General features: G+C 52.6%; 1 protein-coding gene across 1 annotated transcript in view; it reads left to right on the top strand.

The window, feature by feature from the left end:
* KCNIP3 (potassium voltage-gated channel interacting protein 3) overlaps positions 1–25076 on the top strand; it is a gene marked incomplete at its 5' end in the record, with an annotated part of 90208 nt that overhangs the window by 13078 nt on the left and 52054 nt on the right. Inside the window, 1 exon segment of the mRNA XM_079940427.1 lies at positions 236–398. Coding sequence (XP_079796553.1) covers positions 236–398 — 163 coding nt within the window.

Raw genomic sequence — 25076 nt, 5'->3', positions numbered from 1 at the left:
GTGGCCTCGCCACGCAGTGACCAAGGGCTCTTGGAGAGAGAGTGGGGCTGCTAAGAGACCGGGCAGGAGATGACCAGGGGCGGGGGCAGCAGCGGGCCTGCGGGCTCCTGGCATGCATCCCTGAAAGGCAAGACCCTGGGTGGAGTGAAGGACGGCCTCAGGGCTGCCCTGGGGATGATCTGAGGTCCCCTTGGGGAGCAAGGGCTCAGGGCCACTCTGCCTGTTCCTGCTGCAGGAGGTGATGAAGGTGTCAGACGGCAGTCTCCTGGGGGACCCCGGGCGCACACCGCTGAGCAAGGACGGCGTCAAGTGGCAGCGGCCGAGGCTCACCCGCCAGGCCCTGATGCGGTGCTGCCTGGTGAAGTGGATCCTGTCCAGCACAGCCCCGCAGGGATCAGGTAGGGGTTGGGCTGGCTGGGAAGAAGGTGGGGGTCTGTTCTGAGCGCAGAGACCTACCCTGGGACCCCAGCCTGGGCCACACCACCTCTGCCTCTGCGGGGACGTGTTTCTATTCATTCACGCCTGTTCCCATTCATCGGTGCCTGCTCCCGCCGGGTGCAGGGTGCTGACCCCAAGGCAGGACCCAGGGAGGTGGGGACAGATCGATAGGACCATGCTGGAATTTTCCCAGCTGGGAGGATGGAGCGGGGCTTCAGAGCCTCGCTGGCCGAGTGACCTTGGGTGACACAGTCTTCCTTTCTAAGTCCTCTGTGTAAAGGCGGGCTGATACTCACCTGCAGGGTGCAAACACGTGCAGGGGCCTGGGGAGGAGAAGGCCCGGGCTTCAGCGCCCCCTCGGTCCTGCCCAGTGCAGCCCAGGGGCTGGGGCTGGCTCTTTACCTCGTGCTGCATTCTGGGAGTTTGTGGCAGGAATGGATGGCCGGCACTCGCTGTTGGTGGTATTTGGTGTCTGTGATGCAGTAAGAGATGCAGGGGGACCTCATGCAACCCGTATACTCTCACACACATACCACACACTCACACTTGTGCACACCCACCAAGTGTGCACATACCACCCACGCACACCTGTGCACACCCACCAAGCACATGTGGGTGCACACACACAGGCGTGCACGCCACACACACCATGCACACTCCTGCGACCACACACATAGGCGTGCATGAGACGCTGCCTCTTTGACTTTAAGGAGAAGGTGAAGACTTGGATCCTGACAGCTGTGTCTTGTTCGTTGTCTCAGACACTGTTTTCCAGGGATCCTCAGTCCCCTTGCCTGGAGAATGGGTATACTCATGGCCCCAGCCTCCCAGGCTTGATGGGGTGGGGCCAGCAGTGTGTGCAGGCCAGGCCCCTGTCCTTTACCTGCACACCCACTCTAGGGTGCTCCCAGCATGACTCCAGTCCCCTCCCTTCTGCTTCCCTGAGCCCCTGCTACCTGTGCTGCTTCGTCACCCTTTTCTGACCGTTCGGTTACCCAGAGCAGCCTCCAGGGAGGCCCTGGGACCTGTGAATACACGTGGGGTCCATGTGCGCTCTCTCTCTCCAGCTTCTTGGGACGATGCAGAAACGTGAGGTTACTACAGTTTCATACAAACAGCTTAACTGGGAAGCTCACATCTTCACAGGGCTGTTTTTCTGCAGCAGAGTAAAAGCAATTGTTTTCCATGAGGGTAGGAACAGGGAGCAGAGGTGAGCCGTGGCGCCCTCGTGTGGCCGGCCTTGTGCGCCCGACGGGCTCGGGTCTGCTCTGATGGGCCCAGCCTCGCCTCGCTGGAGGCCCAGATTCTTTTTATTTTTTTTAGATTTACTATCTGAAGAATTTTATTTTATTTATTTACTTATTTATTTTTATACAGCAGGTTCTTATTAGTCATCAGTTTTATACGCATCAGTGTATACATGTCAATCCCAATCGCCCAGTTCATCACACCACCACCAGTTCTATTGAAGTGTAGTTGACTTACCATGTTGTGTTACTTTCTGCTGTACAGCAAAGTGACTCAGTTATACATATATATATTCTTTTTCACATTCTTTCCATTATGTTTTATCACAGGAGTTCCCTGTGCTCTACAGTAGGACCTTGTTTATCCATTCTATATATACTAGTTTCCATCTGCTAATCCCAAACTCCCAATCCCTCCCTCCTCCACCCCACCTCGCCCCTCGGCAACCGCAAGTCTGTTCTCTATGCCTGTGATTCTCTTTCTGTTTTGTAGATAAGTTCATTTGTGTCGTATTTTAGATTCCACGTGTAAGTGATATCACATGGTATTTTTCTTTGTCTGACTTACTTCACTTCGTACGATGATCTCCAGGTCCATCCATGTTGCTGCAAATGGCACTATTTCGTTCTTTTTCGTGGCTGAGTAGTATTCCATTGCATATGTGTGTACATCGCATCCTTCTCCGTTCATTCGAGGCTCAGGTTCTTACTGGCCTGCATCTCCAGGGTCTTCTTGGCAGCAGCTCAGGCTCCTCCTTTTCCCCCCGTGGAGCTTGCAGCCCTTCCGTGACCCCGGTGTCTGTCTCTCCCTCCCCGGTCCTCGGCATCTAGCACCCACCCCACTCCCAGGCCTCTCTCCTGCTGAGCCCTGGCTCCAGCTTCCAACTTCCAGCAGAAACATCTGGCACACGGCGGTCTTCAGAATGGGGCTGGGGTGTGGTGTGCCCCCCTCGCTGAGCCTTTTGCACACCTGAGTGTGCGTGGACACGGGGAAGAGCAAGCCCGGGGGGCAGGCTGGGTGTGTCTGGGGTCGCAACGAGAGGAAACGGGGCCGAGGGGACCACGCCCACGGGTCCCACCTTTAGCTCGATGGGCAGCGTCTGTTCCCGTCAGCTCCTTCTAGAGCCGTGTGGAAGCCTTTGCTGAATGGCTGGTCACGGCCATGCAGCAGTGGGGGTGGGGAAGGGGTACAGGGCCCAGGACACCACCAAGGGCTCTGCCCAGCCCTGCCCATTCCCCTGGTGACATGTTTACCAGGCACCCTGCCAGGCCATGTGGAACACACAAAACGCAATCCTTAGTTGTGTGAGGCTGGCACGGAGGGTCACTCTGTTTTACTAAAAGTGAACAGACCGACTCTCAAGAAGGTCACACGAGTCAGCGGGTCCCACGGGTCAGGGGCTGAGCGAGGTCTCTGACCTGGAGTGTCTTCCATATGCTGCGGGCCGGGCGCCCACTCTCATGTGTGTCTTCCCTGACTTTTCTCTCGGGAGCTGCGGGAAGGCGGGGCTCGGGGTCTGCGGAGGCAGCAGCCACCCTCCCAGGCAAGGAGCCGGGACCCCAGTGCACCCGTCTCTCCACTGAGCATCGCTCCTGGGCCTCGGCTCTGCCGTCCCATCACATCCCTTGAGGACACCTTGCTCACACCAAGGGCTCCGTGTGCTCGTGAAATGATCAGCCGTGTGCAGACGAGGTGCCTCTGCTCCTTCAGGAGCCTCCCGGGGCTCTGGGTGCAGAGGCCAATCGTGCCATTCGGTGTAGCTCTGTCCCCGCGCTCAGCCTGGCCCAGCTGGGTGTCCTGGGCTGGCGCCTGCAGAAGGTGGGCAGGTGGCCGGGACACTGCACCCTTGTTGGCGGTAGGGGTGGTTTCCATTCAGCAGAGACGGCCTGAACCACAGATTTCTGGGACATCTTAGAGCAGGACCCAAGGAGCGTGGCCCAGTGGAACACGAGGGTGGCCTGAGCCTCGGCGACTCGGCAAGGAGTGGGTGGGACTCAGGGACCAGGTGGCACGAGGACAGGGGGCCAGGCCAGCTGCTGCTGCTGCACCCTGGGGGTCACCCCTGGACTGTAAAAGCCCCAACATGGGGTCGGGAGCCAGTCAGCTGCGATGGCCTTTAAGATGGGTGGTCCCGGGACCGGGCCGCTCAGAGCCGTTGGCGCGGCCCCAGAAGTGCATCCCTCCCCAACGCTGGGAGGCCATCCTCAGTGACCCAGGGGCTGGCACTCTGAGCTGCTCTGCTCATCTCCCCGGCACCGGAAGTCCCTCCTATGAGAATGTCAGGCCCCCTCTCCAGGGGCGCGGCTGAGCCACCAACCGGACAGACGTGCTTCTCAAGTCTGGCTCGCGCGAGGACAGTGGGACTGGGTGCCTTTAACTGTAAGCCTGGAATAATACTATCACCCACAGAGTAAGCTGGGGTCTTTGTGGCAGACGCCTGAGTCCAGGTTGGCTGGTTTAAGCAGAGAGGCACTTACCCTCGGCTGCTGGGAAGTCTGCAGAAACGCTACAGGGCCAGAGAAGGAGGCCTGGATGTGACAAGGCAAGGGCCCTGCCTGCCGCTATGGGAAACACCCCATGTCCCAGCCCATTCCCCACGCAAAGGGACACATTCCTGCCCCTTCCCCCAAAGTGCAGACCCAGATTCTCAGCCACCGCATGCATCTCCGGGAGGTACTCGTTTCTCCTGGGGTTTGTCACCCCCATGTAAAATCATAAAGTCACCACCACCAGCACCAGCACGCATGATAAAAGAGTAGTCGTAGATACCAAATGTGAAATAGGTAGCTAGTGGGAAGCAGCGGCATAGCACAGGGAGATCAGCTCGGTGCTTTGTGACCCCCTAGAGGGGTGGGGTAGGGAGGGTGGGAGGGAGGGAGACGCAAGAGGGAGGGGATATGGGGATATATGTATGCATATAGCTGACTCACTTTGTTATACAGCAGAAACTAACACAACGTTGTAAAGCAATTATACTCCAATAAGTATGTTAAAAAAAAAAGAGTGGTAGTGGAAAGGTACGGGGATGAGGTAAATTAGCTAGTCTATAATACATAAGGATATATAACTATATACTAACAGAATTTTTTTTAATTAAAAAAATTATTTATTTGGCTATCTTGGGTCTTAGTTGCAGCAGGCGGAATCTCCGTTGAGGCATGTGGGATCTTCCGTTGTGGTGCTTGGGCTTCTCTCTAGGTGTGGCATGAGCGTTTTCTCTCTCTAGTTGTGGCACGTGGGCTCTGTAGTTTGCGGCACGCGAGCTCTCTCCTTGAGGCGCTTGTGGCGCGTGGGCTTAGTTGCCCCGAGGCACATGGGATCTTAGCTCCCTGACCAGGGATCGAACCCACGTCCCCTGCATTGGAAGGCAGATTCTTTACCACTGGACCAGCAGGGAAGTCCCTAACAGAATTTTAATGTGTTTGAAGCACCAAGGTATACTCAACATCATGTTTCAAAGTGAGATGCCAGATCAGGTGCAAATTTTCAAGGATTTATCTGAAAACTGTATATGGCTTTTGAAGCTTTTACCCTTATCAAAAGTATAGAAAGTTGAATGGTTAGAGCCTGGAGGGAAGATGATTTGTGAAGAGGATTTCTCTGGAGAGTTCAGCCCCCCAGTGTGAAGGAGAGATGCTTCAGTTACCTTTTGTTACCTAACAAAATACTCCCAAATGTAGTGGCTTAAAACAACCACCATTTTTTTCCTCCCGATTCTGTGGGTCAGGCATTGGGCGGGCCCCCCTACCTTCCCCCCGGATGGTACCTCTACTCCACATGGCATCAGTTGTGATTACTCACTTGCCTTTGCTTAGCTGGTGACTGGGCTGGGCTGGGAGGTTCAGGAAGGTTCCACCCGCACGTCTGGTGCCTCAGTGCCTGTCTTTCTCCACGTGGCTGCTTGAGCATCCTCACAGCATGGTGGACTCAGGTACAAGATGGCTGACTTCCAGGAAAGGGTGTTCCAATAAGTAAGGCGGAGAGTTCTTTTTTTTTTTTTTTAGGCAGAGAGTTCTTGAGGCCGAGGCTCTAGAACTCACACAGCATCACTTCTGCTGCATGCTATTGGTCAAAACAATCATAGGCTTAGTCTAGCAGAGGGGAAATAGACTAGCTTTCCGTGGAATTGCAGTATGAAATCTGTGGCCATTTTAATCCACCGCAGGGCCCTCAGCTAAGAACCAACCCACGGTGGTGTGATCCAAGCTCTCATTCTTGAGCGATCTGAGCCCTCGGTCATCCTACCTCTAACTCCACCCCACCCCCACTCACGTTGATCCCTGTATTTGGCAATATGAATAGGTTGCGTGGTGAGTTCACTAGGTCTGAGACGTAGTTCCCATCCTCCACCCCATGTAGGGGTAACACCTTCTCCCCTGGATAACCGGCATTATTCATCCCAGCCAGCGCCCTTTCACGTCAGCTGGCCTGAGTGGTGTGGGAGCCCCAGATGGCCAGGTGACGGTCTCAGCTTCCAGTTCAGCAGATGCACTGGTGTCTCCCCTTTGGGGAAGCCTTCTTCTTCTTCTTCTTCTTCTTCTTTTTTTTTTTTTGGCTGCGCTGTGCGGCACGCGGGATCTTAGTTTCCTGACCAGGGATCGAACCCCCGCCACCTGCATTGGGAGTGCAGAGTCTTAACCACTGGACCGCCAGGGAAGTCCCAGCATTCTTCTTTAGGGATCTAAAATCTCTTATCCAGAGCCCAAAGTATTGGAGATGAGAAGCCAAAATGCTGCAAGTATGTGGTTGGGGGCTGGTGCTTCCCTTGGTTCTGGACCCATGCTTCCGGCTGGAGGAGGAGCATATATGGTGGCACGTCCAGGACAGCACCTGCACCTCACCACTGGCACTGGAACCAGTGTACGGTGGGCGCTTTCGCTGTTCTGTAAGTCCAGCCGCTTCTGGGCACGGGGAAGAGGGGGAGGCCCGTGTGTCTTGTCAGCACTGGCCTTTGGCCACAACTCTTTGCTGTAAAACGAGTCTTTGAGTCAGTAACAATGATGCGTGGGACACAGCGATGGGCGGTGTTGTTGGCAGAAGCAAGGTGGGCAGAAAGCGACGTCTGTATTCAGAATGAATGTCAATTCCAGAAAGAGTAACCGATGGTCCCTGCCAGGGTGGAGCTGACCTGCCACCTGGTGGCTGGCTTGCCGCCCTGCTGGCAGGCTGGGCACCCGACAGCAGCTGTAGCCAGATCAGCCCGGTGAGGGGAAGTTCATTTCGTGGACCCATGAGTAATCCTCGTCCCCCATGGCCCTTTGTTCATGGCCAGGAATACAGGCTGACTGACGTGCACGGACAGGCCATCTTGTCCACCAGACTCTCGGTGCCTCCGCAGGCCTGGCTGCCCTTTGGACAGCGTCCACAAAGGACTGTGACACCCTCACACGTCCTAGTCACCGCTCCTCCAATCTTCTTCCCTCCACCTCCTTGACCCCTGAACGCAGGCTTAGTACCCACCCCTGAGTCAATGTCAATCTGTGCCTCAGGCCACGCCTCCTTCCAGACAACTTGTAGCTGGTGCCAGAATTTCTTGCAGCTCTGACTATAAATTACATACACGTGCTTTTCCTCCTCAAACGGTCTTAGGGACTCCCCATGAGGCCACAGGTGTGGGTTGAGGGGAAGGTGGCGATGCAGCTGCTACCATGGGGGTCTGAGCCCCATTTATGAGCAGACACCTACCTGAGCCTTCTAGACCCCCGGCCCTGAGCTTATACGTAGCACCTGTGCGTGACGGTGACGTGCTGTGCATGCCCCTTTAGAGCTGGGGCAGAGGTGGACACTTAGTTCCTGACGGGCAGCTCAGGTCTCAGGGTCACCTGGTGTCCCACAGTCGGGCCTTCCATCTCCCCGAGGGCCCAGGAGTGAGCCAGAAGTAGTGTCAAAAGAAGAAGAGATTTTTGCCAAAGAAAGCATGGCTTTGCTCAAAAGCAGAGGCTTCTACCGGGGCCCAGCCTGGGCCCTGCAGAGCACCCTAACTTTCCACAGACACACTGTGCGCCGTTGAATGTGCTGGGTCATCAGGCCCAAGGGGAGAGCCGCTTGTACGCAGCCTGGACCTGCTGCACAGGCTTTGCTTGTGCCTGGAAACAGTCTGGAGCAGCACAGCACCTGTGGTACACAAGAAGCCCCTTGTGTACGTCTTTTCACTGGCTAGGAGTGCAAGGTACAACAGCTGGTCTTTCACTTTGGAAGGAATGTTTTTACTTGCCTGCCAACAGAAACCCCAAACAACAGTAGCTTAATTTAGACAGAGGTATGTATCTCCTATCTGAGAAATCTGGGCTAGGCAGCGGTTGGCACTGGTTTAGCAGCTTGGGGATATCAGAGTCAAGGCCTAAGGGGTTTTTTGCTTCTTCCCTCACAGTTGCAAAGTTGTTGCTCTGGCTCCAGCCATCATGGCTTTGCTCCCGACAAGAGAAAGGAGAAATCAGGGGAAAGGAGGAAGTGGTGATGACTACATCAGGAAAGCAACACTCTCACAGAAATCTCTGGAAGATTTACGCTTACATTTTACGGGCTAGAGCTGAGCCACCCTGACTGCAAGGAACGCGGGGGGTGGCGTTTTTTTTCAAGCTGCGCACATCTCCCCCCCCCAACGACATCTGAATTCTGTAGGTGAAAGAGCAGAGGAGGATGCTGCAGTGCTGTTCTCCGCCACGCGTACCTCGTGGGGTTGTTTTGATGCCCAGAAGGGCCTTAGCGAGCTGCCTGCGCACACCGGGTGCTCCGAGAATGTGGGCTGTGTGTCTTCAGCAATGCCTGCTCCAGTCACATCCTTGGTTTTTCCTTATCCCCCTCAACACAGGGATCCCTTCCCATCTCCCCTTTCTCCGCTCCCCAGAGGCACCCGCAGGGCTGGGGGCTGGGGTCAGTGAGCAGAGGGCAGAGGTGAAGAGCTAGTCAAAGGCCGAGGCCCCCACTCATCCCCCAGCTCTGCCCAGGGCCCCTGGCCCCTGAGCCTCCTGGGCAGGGCTGTTCCCTTTCTGGCTGCACAGAAGCCCCAGGACCTAGATGAGGCCCCTTTGCAATGAGATCACACCCTCAGGCGAAAATCACACCAGGGGCACCTCCCCCATTGCTGCTGGGAGCTCAGGAGCAGTGCCCGCCCCCGCCCTCCTGCCCTCCCGGCCCCGGAAGCTGCAGGAGCCCTTCTGCCCCCAGGGAGATTGAGCACCGGTCGGAGGAGCCAGGGGAGGGGCTGGCCCTGGGGCAGGAGCAGGGCTGACCCCGGCAGGGCACCGGCCGGCCCCCGGGGGCTCTGGGCTGGGCTGAGGGGCAGGGGGCCCTGGGAAAGGCCGAGAGAGGGCAGAGGGCAGGGACAGAGATCAGAGGAGAGAAGGACAGGCCAGAGAGGCCGAGACATAGAGGGACAGGCTGGGGCCCACAGGACTGGTACTGAGACTGAGAGACTGACCAGAGGCGGGAGAGAGAGAGAGTTCTAGAGGAAAGACTGAGTGCCAGGCTGGGAAGACGCAGGCAGAGGGGGCACAGAGCAGGCCGGGGGGCCGGTACTGTGGCTGCTTGGGCAGCGTGAGAAGGGCCCCTGGGCCAGGCCTGGCGATGGCAGGGCGCGGCGAGGCCCCTGGCGCACCCAGGGCGCTGCCCTGAGGCTGCAGGTGTGCCCGCACGGCTGCAAGAAACACCTGGGCAACACCATCAGCTTCTCCTTCCGCTTCATCTCTGGGAATCTGACTCGAGATGCGGACTGCTCTGGCAGGGCTGGGGGCAAGGGGGCAGGAAGGGGCAGGCTCGGGGTTTAAAACTGTGCCCACCTTGAATGGGGCAGGGGTGACGGGGCACAGCGGTCCTGAGAGCAGGACTGGAAGGGATGCCCAGCCTTAGAGTCCTGCCCGGCGGCCGGTAGACAGTGAGTGCCAAGCTGGGGCTCCCCCACCCGTGGGTCTGGGGAGGGAAAGCAGGTGGGAGGGGGGCTTCCTTCTCCAGGGCGCACCGACACAGGCACAGGGAGCATAGGCTGGGAGGGGGCTGGCGGCTCTCGGGCCGGGGGTCCTCTCCCCTCTTCCCTCCCTCACTGGGGACCCCTCTCCTCCCTCAGCAAAGACAGATATGACATCTGTAGCAAGGATTAAATAAAACGAGCAAGCATGTAGAAAGGCCTGTGTCTAGAAAGTGCTCAATCAGTGATAGCCATCTTTCAGAATCTATAAAACCCACCAACCTGGAATTTTTAGCAGGGACACAGCAGGGGGCTTCCCTGGAGCCTGTGCTCTCAGACTCAGGCCTGCGGAGGAGTGGGAGTGGGAGTCCCACTGCCCCTCTGCCTCCCTGCCTGCCCTACCCCGAGCCAGGTGCTCAGGGGCTGAGCAGGACCTCGTCCCAGGCTGGGCCATGCGGACCATGCAGACCAGGCACAGGGAGAGGGGCTCCTGCGTCTGGGGCCCTGCGGTTTCCTTGGCAGGACACCCCAGGAAGGGCTGGTGTCAGGAGCTTCAGACCCTGGAAGGAGAGACCCTCAACAGCTTGGGTCTTGTGTGTCCTTTTGTTCTATCCTGTTATTGGAGGGATGTGAAGGAAGCTAAAGAAATCACGATTCCCTAAAGAGAAATCAAATTAAATCTCTAAAACATAAAGATGAGGCAGTGGAGACATGTGACATGTTGGCTTTTTAGCCAAAGCTGAAAGCTTCTTATGCTGCTCAAAGAAGCTCATGGCCACTGAGGGACAAAGGGCCAAGCGAGCGGGGCTGGGCTGGAGCACCCGACCTTTGTCCCCTCTCCAGGGCCGGGTCCCCCATCTTGTTCCCTGCCCTGTCCCGAGTGCCTAGCACAGAACTTGGTGCTTGCTAGCACAGGCCCCAAATACTCGTCAAATTAATGAATGCTCTTTTAAGAAGGATCAAAATTAAAAATTGAGCATATAATCAATCATCTCAAAATCGGTCGAATAATAACGGTTTAAAACCCTCAAAAGCAATAATAAGTCTCTAGGAATCAGAAGACAGGATTCTGATACAGTGAAGGTTTGCAGAGGGAGCTCAGATGGGAATGTGAGTCTAAGGCAGAGGGGCAACCTGAGGGACCTCCGGGGGGCACTTGGACCACTGCTGCTGCTGCTGGGAATGGAAGCCCAGGGTCACCCCGGGCTTTTCAAAAGAAGGGAAATGCCGTCTCTGCTCGTGAGGCCGCTAAGCCCTGCCTCCCAGCTGCTGCGAATTCCTCTCTCCAGGCTGTCGTTTTGGGGAAGGATGGAACTTTGAAGTTGGTGGTCCTTGCAGAGAGATGCCTGGGGGCTGGGCCCTGGGGCAGAGGGAGGTGCCTGGCGTCTCAAAGCCTCTGGCCACGATCCTTCTAGCTACTCCCACGTGCTCCTGCTGGCCGGTGATCTGGAGCAACTCTCCTGCCCACACTGAGCCCCTCCTCACCTGTCCAGCCCGGCAGGGGTGTAGGGAACGGCACCAGCTCCGCAGGGCATCTGGAAGGGTCAGTGAGCGCCCTGGCTTAGTGGAGTTGCAATCCATGGGCATCTTTACTGCTGGTAGCTTTCTGCACCTTTTCTAAACCTTCTTACCCACCTGATACCGCTGCAGGTTCATGGGTGCTTTCTCTTGCTCCCTCTGTCTCAGTCTTTCTGGAAAGGGAAGGAGGATACTGCAGGTCTGTGTCACCAAGGGTGCAGTCTGCCTCCCGGACCTCAGGTCCCTCATCTGACGACAATCACAAAGGCCTGGGCTTGCTGGTCTCCCTCTGAGCCCCTTCCAGCTCCGGGGAATGCTGGTTCTGGGATTCACAGGATGGCCAGGGTGGGAGGAGCTGCCTGGGGGCAGGAAGCGGGGAGGTGGGACGTGGGCGGCCGATAAAGTGCAAATACTTGACATCAACATATGAAACAAGCTGGAGGAAGCGCAGCTCTTTGTCACCTCTGAGCCTTTCAGTTTGCTCTGTGGGATCGCTCTTGCCAGCCATTCAGATGAAATTCTGTGCACATCCTGTGGTCATCTTTCTGGTGTTAGCGGGTACTCAGGGAAGCCTTAGAGCTCCGACCTTCATCCACCCCGGAATCTCCTCCCCCTGACTCGTTTCAGGCTTAAGGCTGGAGCAACAGGGCAGGGCGTGGGCATCTCTGAGCATCTCTGCTCTTTCTCCACTCTGCTCCTGAGGGGTGCCGGGGCCAGGCCAATGCCACCGCCCAGTTGTTGTTTCTCACGCCCAACTGTTGAGATTTCCCCTCTCCAGGCAGTCTTTCTTGGAGGAGGATGGGCCCCCAGCTCTCTTCCACAGCGTCCAAGGGAGCCCTGCAGAAACACACCCTCTGCCTCCATGACCGTTGCTATGTGGATATCCACGTCCCTCCCATCACCCTGGGTACTTCTGGCCAGTGTAGCCATGATCATCACCCTGACCTCTTCCAGGTGTGCGTCAGACAGACCTGGCCCTGCATCCCCCGGACTCCAGGGACACGTGCCCAGATCCCCACAGGCTTCTCAGATGCCCCTCACTTGGACAGAGGACCAAAGCCCCCCTGTGGGAGGAGGAGGAGTGACACCCCAACACACCAGCCAGCCTTTCCAGAGACATTCCCTTCCTTTGCCTCGCCAACCTTTCTCTTCTCTGGGTGAGGAGGGGTGAGTCACAGAGTCAGTTTCTCAGTCCCCTAGTGTGACCTGCAAAGCTGGTCTTGGCCTTTGGACCTCTGCCCAAACTCAACAGGAAAAAAATCACATTTAATACCTGGACATGAGACATGGAGTCCACACCAAGACGGGGAGAGCTCTGTCTTCTGGGCCTCACACCGCACCCTGCAGCAGGTGCCCAGACCCAGGGCTCCCAGGGACGAGGCAGGTATGGTGCAGAGGCTGGGAGGGGCCAGGAGAGAGGGCTTGGGCTCCAGATTGAGATAGCAGAGACCCAAGGTTACAGACAAAGTTGGGCACAGCTGGCTTGAATTGTCAAAGCATCATTCTCGATGTGTTAAAAATATCATTCTACAAATAGACAGCATGTGTCAGGTTCTGTTGAAGTCCTTAATGAGGCAACCGGCAGAGTGACAAAGCCGATGCAAAAGAGAAAGAAACAGGGGGTTTTAGAGAGGATGGAAATAAAAGGAACACAGAGGTACTGCTGCTCCGGTATGAAACTAGGCAAGATCCAGGGCAGTGAAACCACCACCCTCTGCACAGAGGAGAGGAAATCATCACATCTTATCAGCTTTACAAGCTTGTACGACGTCTGGGCCCTAATCAATTGCACTGCTTCGTTCTGCTCCCCTGGCCAGTCAGATGCCCTGGGCAGGTACTGGACAATGCCCCAGCAGGGCCCGGAGGACCATGTCCCCTGCATCGGCAGGTGAACTCTCAACCACTCCGCCACCAGGGAAGCCCTAAAAACAATTTTTAAACAGCAAAGAATCTTAACTCTGCCACTCATAGCTGTTAGAGGGTAAAAGGTAAAAAACACACTAAACATTTCAAGGGAGTTCCCTGGTGGCCTAGTGGTTAGGATTCTGGGCTTTCACTGCTGTGGCCTGGGTTTCAATCCCTGGTCAGGGAACTGAGATCCCACAAGTCCTGCTGTGTGGGCAAAAAAAATTCAAGAGTTTATTTGAATTGGGTAGCACCAAACCAAAGGTGGTTAGGAGTGTTCCACTGACAGGAGCTAATGGGGAGGTTTTTATAGAGAAGATGCAGAAGCAAAGCAAAGCAAGGAAATTGACTGGTCATAGCTTAAGCAGTTGTCTTATTTGGGAGAGCCTGTCTCTGATTAGTTGTTCTTAAGTTGCATTTTCTCAGATTTAAGTGTGTTGACTCTGGCTCAGGTTTTGGTTTGTTTACATAAGCTACCAAGGCCTTAGAGGCACCTCAGTCCGACAGCCACTTAAGTACTTTAACAATTCCTCCCTTTTGGTCATCCTCTCATGCATGAGAGACTGACCAACAATTTGGTATTACTGCCACTGTCCATCACCCTCAGGGGACTTATCTCATCGTGAAGTTCATAGGTTATGATGTCGAGCCATGGGAGAATTGTTTTTGCTTTTCATCTCGTCCATCTTGTTCCTGTTTCTCCATCTTGTTCCTGTTTCTGACTTGCTTCACTTAGTATCGTCATCTCTAGGGCCCTCTATGTTGCCGAAAAAGGCATTATTTCATTCTTTTTTATGGCTGAGTGGTATTCTATTTTTTATAGAGAGAGAGACCATCTGATGTACTGCTGATGGCTTCAAACTTGTATTTAAGACCCCTAAGAGAACATAGGCCCCCAGGGAGACTACGGTGGTGAATGTCAGGAGGATAATACCAAGAGACTGAGTTTGCTCCTTAGCCGGGGTCCCCATGAACCAAACCAGCTGGTATCAAGTAAATCAAAGAATGCACCTGAAGAGGCATCAACCTTTCTTAATCAAGTGGCTTGTTTGCAACTTTCTTGTATTTGAGATTCTACTCTACCAGAGTTGTTGATCCAGGTACAGCAGGAGGTCATCGCTATGGCACAGACAGCTTGTTCAACCAGCAGATAATCTAAAGCAGTTCTGTTATCTGAAACCATTTGATCAGCTCAAAATAACCCATAAGCCAAAGAGGCATATTTTGGGGTGGCAGAGTTTGTTACCCTGTGTTCCTTGCCTTTGAAATTTCTCCAAGAAGTCTCACAGTCTAGAGTTCGAGTTGGTAGATGTCTCCGTCTCACTGGACCAGTCTCTTAGTCCTGAGAGCAGGTCAGTTCAGTTAAACAGTTGAGTCTTATTTCAGGAAGAGGTGTTGCTGAGTGGGTTTCCAAAATTAAGCCTGTATGGTACAAGCAATCGTATTTAATAAGACGTGTTTCTATGGAAACAAAGGAAAAACAAAGGATAATGGTTGGAACAGGTTATAGATCAGTTTCTGAGTCCAGAGGACAGCCAGTCGAGAAGATTTCTGGAGGTTGGGTTCCTAGATGTTGGGCTTGAAGCAGCTTTTGTAGTTTGAATGTCTCTGGTGATACCATTGGATGTTCTAGTGAACTTTCTCAGTGGACCACACAGCAACAGGCACAAAGTTTATCCATCCGTGAGCTGGTGTGATGATTTCTTTGAAGTTCGTATCAAGTTGTTCAGCTGTAGTTTGCAGGGCTTGGGGAAAAGGACAGTTTTTGTTCTCAGAGATTCTAAGTCAGAAGGGTGGAAGAAAATTGGAAACATTAGTTTGGAGGGTTGTAGCCAGATATTGGAGGAAACTAGAAGAATTTAGGATCCAGTGTAGTTTCCAAGTAGATAACAAAACCTCAAGACAATGAATCTGACCTCCACAAGGGGGTGTTAAAGTTTTCTACAGAAACGTAATTTTTCTCTCTACAATTACCCTTCTAATCACAGTAAGATGAATTTCTTTTCAAAATAAGCCTAGTCTCATTAAACTTGGCCTGATTATTTGCATAAGAGCAGCAAGAATAGTGACTTTATGCCTATTCTTTTTTTTTTAATTTTATTTATTTATTTTTGGCTGTGTTGGGTCTTCATTGCTGCACGCGGGCTTTCTCTAGTTGCGGCGAGCGGGGGCTGCTCTTCGTTGTGGTGCGCGGGCTTCTCATTGCGGTGGCTCGTCTTGTTGTGGAGCACGGGCTCTAGGCGCACGGGCTTCAGTAGTTGTGGCACGTGGGCTCAGTAGTTGTGGCTCGCGGGCTCTAGAGCACAGGCTCAGTAGTTGTGGCGCACGGGCTTCGTTGCTCCACAGCATGTGGGATCTTCCCGGACCAGGGCTCAAACCCATGTCCCCTGCACTAGGCAGGTGGATTCTTAACCTCTGCGCCACCAGAGAAGCCCCTATGCCTATTCTTAAAGATGATATTCCATTTAAAGCTTGGTGATACCTCGGGCTTTATTGGCTCAACCCTAGTTTATTAAATTTTTGAAAGCCTGTTTAGTCTAAGAAGCCAAGTCAAGGACTTGTCCAATTTTGTCCTGTTACGAAGAGGACAGATTCTTATTGAACTTATGCAAATACCTACATTGTCATAAAAAATAAGAATATTCAATAAGAGTTTCTGAATCCTGCAGCGATCAGGTAGAGGGAAGAAGATAAATATATACCATTTCTGTTTACAAAAGTATACTTTACCAAATTGCTGTGATATAGATTACTTAAATCAAAAGAGAAAGGGGGTTCTTTAAATCTGAAAACAAACCATTGAAAAATCAGCAATGTTTCAAAGTCATAAAATTTATAATTATCCTCATCAGTTCATTCATTCTCATGTAATTAATTCCTTTCCTTTTCTTTTCCATTATGGTTTACGACAGCATATTGAATACAGTTCCCTGTGCTATACAGTAGGACCTTATTTTTTATCCATCCTATATATAATAGTTTGCATCTACTAATCCCAAACTCCCAATCCATCCCTCCTCCACCCCACCTCCCTCTTGGCAACACAAGTTTGTTCTCTATGTCTGTGAGTCTGTTTCTGTTTCATAGATACATTTATTTGTGTCATATTTTAGATTCCACCTATAAGTAATATCGTATGATATTTGTCTTTCTCTTTCTGACTTACTTCACTTAGTATGATAATCTCTAGGGCCATCTACATTGCTGCAAATGGCATTATTTCATTCTTTTTTATGGCTCAGTAGTATTCTATTTCATATATATATATATATATATATATATATATATATATATATATATATACACCAATCTTCTTTATCCATTCATCTGTCAATGGACATTTAGGTGGTTTCCATGTCTTGGCTGTTGTAAATGGTACTGCTGTGAACACATCGGGGTGCATGTATCTTTTTGAATTAGAGTTTTCTTCAGATATATGACCAGGAGTGGGATTGCTGGATCATAGGGCAACGTGGGGAACCTCCATACTGTTTTCCATGGTGGCTACACCACTTTATGTTCCCACCAACACCATGTAATTAATTCTTGATTAGTACTTGACCTTGGGTCAGTAGTTTCGTGAATTCATCAGTTTCTCCACCAGAGTTCTGAAAATTCTGATTCAGTTCAGTGGTATGATCTTAAAGTTATCAGAAATCTGTACTTGTAAGAATTCTTTCCATGAATCCCTTTGAAGAGGAAGCCCTTTTGCAATTGCATCAGAGTAAAACCATAACTGTCTGTAAATGTCAAAAGACTTACAAAGGGCCATGGCTAAATATCTGATGAGAGTTCATTATAATGCAGTTAACAAGGAATTTTTATTGTTTCTGTGACATACAACATTTTAAGATAATAACTAGAATTATGATTACATTACGCCAGGACATATCAGATCTCTAGGAATTTTATACAATTTCTCATTCTAAAACAACCAGTTATTCTGCTTTAAAACAAAGTAACTTTATTTTCCCTTAAAATTGCCTTTCCACATTCCATACCTTTTCTTACCAAAACACATCCTACTTTTATTGTATACAGAGTCATTTTTCTTATTACTTCTTGTAGTTTTGATTACATATATTGATTAGAATTCTTAACCCTTAGAAACCTTAATTTCTATTGAAACCAAGAAACGAGCCATTGTGGACTATCTGTTACACCAGCATTGTGTACATTGGCAAACTTATCAATACATTTCATAACTTCTAGAAGCATATGCTTCCTCATAGTGAGCTAAAATACTGAAACATTAATTACTGAACATAGGTTTATCTACTTTTGGCTTCTTATTACAGAGGGACTGAAGATATTTGGGTCTATTAATAAACATGTTTTGTGTTTCAGTATTTTATCTTATTTGAAAATTGTTTGGGAAGGCAGTCTCATATATGCAGTCTTTTGACCCCCTCACTCAGCCGCATGAGAATGGGCCTTGGACCCAGAACACTTTTTTACCAGGAGATAAAGAGCTCACACAGCTTGTGCTGGGCTTTTCACCTTGTATAGGAATATCCCTCCTTGTTTAACTTTCTGAGTATTCCTTTGTCTCTGCTTAAAGCGTGTGCGTCCTATGGTAGCTGGCCGACCCACTGTGGTATCTGTCCTCTGAGAGGAGGGGACAGGGTTCTTCCACTGTGGCATGAGAGGAGTGCTCATAGGTCAGTTGCCCTGTGTCAGCCGCCAGGAGAGTCCTGCTGGCCATGGGGAACCAGTCTCCATTATCAGAATCCATCTTGCTTGGTCTCTTCTCTATGTAAGTAAAGCGTTCCATCCAGTGCTCGACTGTGTTGTTTTCCTTGGAGACGCCAATAGAAGAAGCTGCAGTGGGCAGAAGTGTTTAGAATCCTTCCCTGGGATTGGAAACCAGTACTCTGTGCTCTTCTCCCTTGGGACTGGTAAAAAGAATAGGTGGGCTTTGAATTGCTTCTATAGCTGCTTTTTCTGTTCTTGTAAAGACGCAATTTGAAAGGCAAGAGCAGTCGTTTTCAATTCCTCAAAGAACTGGGTTGCAGCCTAAATGATATCAAGGGCTGGACCCACCCATCCAATTTGCTTCTTTATATCAGGGAGATTTCCAACTAAGATGGAAATTAAAAGGTTTCTATGTTCTAGATTTAGAGCTGTGTATCTTTGGAACGTTTTAACACATGGTTCCACAGAGGCTTCAGAATACTGTCTTTCCCTCTGGATACATAGTTCTATATTATTTTATTTTATTTTTATTTTTGGCTGCGTTGGGTCTTCGTTGCTGTGCGTAGGCTTTCTCTAGTTGCAGTGAGCGGGGGCTACTCTTCGTTGCGGTGCACGGGCTTCTCATTGCGGTGGCTTCTCTTGTTGCAGAGCACAGGCTCTAGGCGTGCGGGCTCAGTAGTTGTGGTGCACGGGCTTAGTTGCTCCGCGGCATGTGGGATCTTCCCGGACCAGGGCTCGAACCCATGTCCCCTGCATTGGCAGGCGGATTCTTAACCATTGCGCCACCAGGGAAGTCCCATAGTTCTATTTTAGCTTAGGAAAGAAGGCTTCAAAAAAGTTCCTATCAGGCTCTGAATATCAGTCTCCAATTCAGCCAACTTCTGACCATAGAGTTCCTCTTAAAGAAAAAAAATCCTTTCCAATATCTTACCATCAGGTTTTAGCTGGGACAAACAGTAAATATTCCTGGCAGTACTGAACTCTTTAAAAGAGACAATTTTGATTCATTTAGTCTCAGAAGCTTCTGTGTACCAATCAAACATGCATCCCATTTTTTGGGGGAAGTTTGGGGCTCCTTTAATCTCTAGGGCATCTCGTAAATGGATAAGCTTATCTAGTTAAAAGTTCCCCACTGCAGCCACTGTGATTCGAGATTATCTTTAGTTAGGTTAACCCACTTGTTCAGACAGATACAGGTTCTGGGCCTGTAATTTTTATACATATAGTTAGCCCAGATAGGGGAGTCCCAGACTCTTTGGACTCGGAGGGACCCATTTTCTCCTTCCTCTCCTTTCCTTAAAACAAAATTTTGCTTTTCTGAGGCCTTAGTCCAGTTTAAGTTTGACCCATTCCAGTTTAAGTCAGAGAAACATTTATAGTGTTTAAGGTGGACCCGGTGCAACTCTGGACCCAGTCTGGTAAGAGAAATGCTCAAAGTGAGGGAGCTCATAATGCATAAACTGTGGAGCTCAGTTATCCAAGAGGGACTTACCCATGACCTTTAGGTGCATTGAGAAAGCAGTGAGTGCAAAGGGCTCAACAGGTGGCTATGCCTGGTTGCATGTTGCTCCAGGGAACCACTGGAGGGAGGTCACCTTCATATCCCACTTTTGACACCAGAGCTGTTAAAAGGTAAACATAAGCACACTAAAATTTTCAGTAGTTTATCTGAGCATACATTGATTTGAATCAGGCAGTGCCAAACCAAAGACGGTTGGGAGCACTCCACCAACAGGAGCTAGGGGAGTGGTTTTATAAAGAAGATGCAGAAGCAAGACAAGGAAATTATTTGATTGGCTATAGCATACGTGGTTGTCTTATTTGGGAAAGCCTAACTAGCTGTTTGTGACTGGTTGTTCTTAAATTTATTTTCTCGGGCTTGAGTACATTGACTCTGGCTAAGGTTTTGGCTTGCTTCCGTAGGCTACCAAGGCATTAGAGGCACCTCAGTCCAATGGCCTCCTTGTTTAAATATTTAACCAAGCTCTGCATGAAGCAAATTGCTTCTCACCTCTCTGAGCCTGTTTCCTCCCTCATCTGTAGAATGGTTACAAGAATAATGAGGTCATTAAGAAGACTGTTTTCGGGACTTCCCTGGCAGTCCAGTGGTTAAGACTTCGCCTTCCAATGCAGGGGGTGCAGGTTCGATCCCTGGTCAGGGAGCTAAGATGCCACATGCCTCACAGCCAAAAAACCAAAACATAAAACAGAAGCGATATTGTAACAAATTCAGTCAAGACTTTCAAAATGGTCCACATCAAAAAAAGAAATCTTAAAAAAAAAAAAAAGATGGTTGTCATATGCACACGAAAACCTCTACACCGGTGGCATGGCTGTTTACCTTCTCCACTGTGATACCATGGTGGTCTCCTATACTGGCTTACCTTGTGTTGGTATGTGGCTTGGGGCAAGTTATTTGGTCTGTCTGAGCCTCAATTTCCTCATCCATTGAACAGATACAATAGAGGGTGATTTTGGGGATTCTAGCAGAGTCTGTAAAGGGCTAGGGTAATGCTATCCCTTGTGGTTTTAGAGGCATCGCTGGTGATAATGGGGATTTACTGTGTGACTCTGAGCTGGAGTTTCCCCCCTTTCTGAGCCTCAGTTTCCCTATCTGTGAAATTAGAGCTGGAGAGGGAAATTTTCAAGGCCAAGAACCAGCTCTAAAATCTGTGATTTCTCCCCATCCCCTTGACCCAGGCACAGGGACCCGGGAGCTTGGGATGTATTGGGCTGGCCAAAAAGTTCGCTCGGGCTTTTCTGTAACATCTTGCGGAAAAACCTGAATGAACTTTTTGGCCAGCCAAAATATCTGTGACTCCTGCCTTTACAGCCACTGCCCATTCCTGCCTCTTCCTGGCTTCTCCTTAGATGCTCCTTCTGGGTCCTGAGAGACCCTGTGCCCTTCCAGCATTCAGAACGCCTCCCAAACCTCTCCCCAGGGCCTTGCTAACAAGGTTAAGTTCATTAAAAGTCAACCTTGAGCACCTTGACTCTCTTCCTCAGCTTTAGCAGGGAGGTTGGCGTTCTCCAGACGGATATAATGGGCTGCGGTGGTCTCCACCTCTGCACCGGCCTCTGCCGACCTGGCCTCCCCCACTGCCTGCCTCCAAATGTCCAGATCAAAATAGGCAGGAGGGGGTGGACGGCGATGCAGAGGAAGGGGTCGCTGGGCACTGACTGGAAGGGTGGGCAGGGGGACCCTAGAAGGGTGTTTGGGAGCCACCCGCCCAGACACAGGGGCCCAATGGTCCTGGTCCTGTGTCCGCATGGTGTGTGTACTGGGGGGTTGGCCCTGCAGCTGTGGGAGCCAATTCCCTGCCCTCTGGGGTGGAGGAAGATTGGGGGTTATTTGGGGTGGTGGGGAGGGAAAACAATAGCTTCCAGATGCTCCAGGATGGGAGGAAACGTTTGTGCTGCACTTGGGGCGGCTCAGGGAAAAGGCAGAACCCTGGTGACCAGGTGGTTGGAGCTCCCGGGCAGACGCTGACAGGCTGGCGAGCCTGGTGCCCACCGGCCTGGCCACCACTGACTGCCTCGCTCCTTTCCTGCCCGTCTTCCTTGATGGGCATTCCCCCATGTGCCCACCAGGGGGCAGAGACGAGCATGTCCACCATGCAGGACTTTTTTTTTTTTTTTTTTGCGTTATGCAGGCCTCTCACTGTTGTGGCCTCGCCCATTGCGGAGCACAGGCTCCGGACGCGCAGGCTCAGCGGCCATGGCTCACGGGCCCAGCCGCTCCGCGGCATGTGGGATCCTCCCGGACCGGGGCACGAACCCGTGTCCCCTGCATCGGCAGGCGGACTCTCAACCACTGCGCCACCAGGGAAGCCCCATGCAGGCCTATTTTAATGTTAAATCACCAGCTCTGCATTTCCTGCCACCAACCTGCCCTATCCACCCCGCATCTTCACACCTTAAGGGCTTAAGGACAGAGGGATCTGGGCTTCCCGGGCTGTCACCTCTCTTCCAGGACACATCCCGTCTCCTGATGCCCTGAGCTAAGCCCAGGGCTGGCTGGGGATCCTCTCCCCAACAGGCCTCCCCTCCCCGCCGCTGCCCATGAAGTCACTGAGCCGGGGTGTGCCTGGGTGGCAGTGCTGTCTTCTCAGGTCACCTCCAGAGGCCTCAGGAGGGCAGGGTGAATCATAGGGTGTCACAAAGCAGATCTTCTTTAGCTGTCCTCCTCCTGTGGATAAGGGACCAGGCTCGGACAGGAGCCATGGGTTTGTGCCAGATGTGGAGTGGGCGGAGCCTATACGGATCTGATAGGAATGCTTCCCACGATGGACAGACCAGGCTCCTGACTGCCAGTCTGTAGGCTGGTGTGGGTCTCCAAGGTGAAATTCAGAAAGATGGGCAGTGAACTGTCAGTAAACTAAACAGTTTCCCTTCTGATGTTTCACATGATCATTCTCTTTTGAAATAATGCTGAAGGTAGAGAGTAGTTAGGGTTTTTAAAAATATGTTTGTCTTTCATGCCCTTGCATTGCAAAATAAAAGACAACACCGTTATGACCTCTTCCCAATTTGGAGGGAAATATGAGGGGTCTATATCCCTGCCTGGCTGAGGCTGGGCTGGGAGGTCGAAAGGGGGCTCCAGTGATAGGAGTGACAGGCAGCGGCCAGGGACGAGGTGGGGAGGGCAGGTGTTCTGGCTGGGCCTCCCTGCAGAGCAGGGTGCAGCCATGTTGGTGGGTCCACAGGCCTGGGCCCCCCACTCTGGTGACCAAGAGCTGTCCCTCCCAGAGAAGGACAAGCTTAGGATAGGTCCTGAGCAGTGACCAGAATCCTGGGACTGGGGAGGGGAGTGACAGACACCACACAGGCCTTGGAACAGAGCACAGCCAAGAGTGGGTGAATGAATGAGGGAGTGAGGCAGGGAAAGGAAGAAAGGAGAAACCAAGGAAGCCGTCGTCCAGAGTATTGACCCAGCACAGCCCAGCAGGAGGGAAAAGCTAACGGAAGCCTCGCACAATCTCCAAGTTTGCAAAAGAAAAGAGAAAGAGAGCAGTGAGAGGGTTAGTAGAAACTCACGAGCCATGGGCAGCCCCGGGGGTCTGGCTGAGAGCGGGGCGATTGCAAGCGGGGGGGCCCCCCAGCTGGAGAGGAGGCTCACAGGGCAAGGCCACCACGTCCCCTCCCCACCCCAAACAGAGGGGCTGCCCCCAGAGGCGAGGGAGAAGCCAGGGCGGGGGCAGGTCAGGGGTGGATGGAGAGGCTGGGAGCATTGGGCTGGAGTGTGACGACGGTTTGGGGAGAGCAGGTCCCCCGCCAGCTCTGCTCCATCAGCCAGTAACCCCTGCAGATCAGTTCACCTCTGGGAGCCTCTGGCCGCACACCTGTAAAGGTGGGGAAAGCACCAGAGGTTAGCTGCTCGTTCCTGTCTGCCTCTTCTCAGTTCCGTCTCTCCTGCCAGAGGTCTCTCCCTGGAGGTGGCCCCTGCAGACATGCTCCACCCAGTAAGCAGTCAGAGGCAGCTTTGCAAACTGAAACAAGTCACTCTCTTGCCAACGCCTCCCTCCCCCGCCACCCTGTGGTTTGCCTTGAACCTTGAATAAGTTCTGGCCCCGCCCTGCTCTTCCCCGGGAGGATGTGAGCCCAGGTCATACTCTTGGTCTTTCTCCCCCTTCGAATGTCAGCTCCTCCAAGGACTTGCCCTGTCACATCTCACCACCACGCCCGGCCCATACCACGTGCCTGATCAAATGGCATTTGCAGAGATCACTCTGTCTTTTGGGGCTTCAAGCCAGACTCTGTTCACTAGGTCTAGAGCTAGATGCAGATCTAGGAGGCTGCTCCTCCAGTTCAGTTTTGGGGACCCTGGGTCAACCAGCCAAGGCCAGACGTCCTGCCAATCAGACTACACTGCTGCCTATGCGTTATGCTAACCACGTCCACTTCATCTCTGCCACCCAGGATCCTAACGGCCCCGTTGCATTCGGGCATCCCAGTTCAATGACTCTGAGGTGACAGGCAGGCCCCCTGCTGGCTCTCTCAGGAAACGTGCCTGCACACGCAGGCCCGCACATAAACACTCACACCTCCTGGTACACCGGGAAGCAGGGGGCATCGTTTCATGTACAGACACAGTCTGTGCGGCTTTGAGCACCTGCTGTGGCCTGAGCAAGGGACCGTCCCAGGTGCAGAGGGGACTGGAGTGGCCAGGTGCTGGTGCCCACGCCTTTGCCCTCAGCTCATCCTCACGCTGATCCTGCAAGGTGGGCATCACCATCACTCTCGCCTTCCAGGAGTGCCTGAGGTTGACAGAGGGAGGTATCTGTCCATCCGTCCAATGCACGTCTATGAAGCACCTACTGCACCTGGCACAGAGCAGGGCTTGAGGACAGCTGGGAGGGAAGAGGAGCCAGGGAGGCCTTGCCCTCTGCCCACCCCATGCCTGCAGGGCCCCGTCGGACCTGTCCCCCCAGACACACCTGGGAACCTGCTGTGGTTGGCCTGTCGGGGCCTGGCCTTAGTTGGGGATATTTGAAGACCTGCTGCCAGCCTGTGCTGGACAGATCTGGAGCTCCCGGGCGCCCTGCACCCTCTAGGGGGGATGTGGGGACAGAGGCAAGGGTCTGGGAGCAGTTTATCCTCGACCCCCACGAGGATCTCAAAATCACCCCTCCCCCATCTCCCCTGGGCCTGGGAAGATGCATCAGATATCAATACAGCGGCAGACTCCGCCCCTCCCCTAGCCCCTGTGGCCTTCCTTACTCTTGGACCTGCCGAGTTTTCCTGGTACAAATGGAGAAACAGGCCTGGAAAGACAAAGTGAACTGGCCAAGATCTAGGTCTGGGAACTCCCAGGACTGTGCTCTGTCCTCTACTCCACGCAGCTGTCTTAGCCTCAGTGTCCGTGTTCGGGAAATAAGAGGGACCCGGACAGGGAGGCTAGGGCCCTGCCTCAGCGCTCTGAGCAGGGCGGTGGGGTGTGCAGTGGGCGGCTGGAAGGTGGCTGACGTGAGTCTCTGGGGCGGCTGGAAACCACTATGCGCTGTCTCCGCTGCGTGGGTGTGCGCACGTGTACGTGTGTGAGAGTGTGTGTGTGTGTGTGTGTGCACGTGCTCACCATCTACATGTCCGCTGCGATCCACGTGGGCTTCATTGAGGAAGAGACCAGGTGCTGTTCCTGGAGCGACATCCTCAGTCCACGACGAGAGGGTCCTTATTTTTTTAATTTAAAAATTTTTTTGGCCATGCCGCACTGCATGCGGGATCTTAGTTCCCCAACCAGGGATCGAACCCGCACCCCCTGCAGTGGAAGCGAGGCGTCCTAACCATTGGACCACCAGGGAGGTCCCGAGAGGGTCCTTAGAGATCAGTTGAGCGCCCCCTGGGACAGCCTGGTCCGTGCAGGCCCCCT

The sequence above is a fragment of the Stenella coeruleoalba genome (genome assembly GCF_951394435.1).
Source record: "Stenella coeruleoalba genome assembly, chromosome: 13".
Lineage (NCBI taxonomy): Eukaryota > Metazoa > Chordata > Mammalia > Artiodactyla > Delphinidae > Stenella > Stenella coeruleoalba.
Note: the sequence above shows the minus strand (reverse complement) of the source record. Positions and strands in the feature narration are given on the sequence as shown.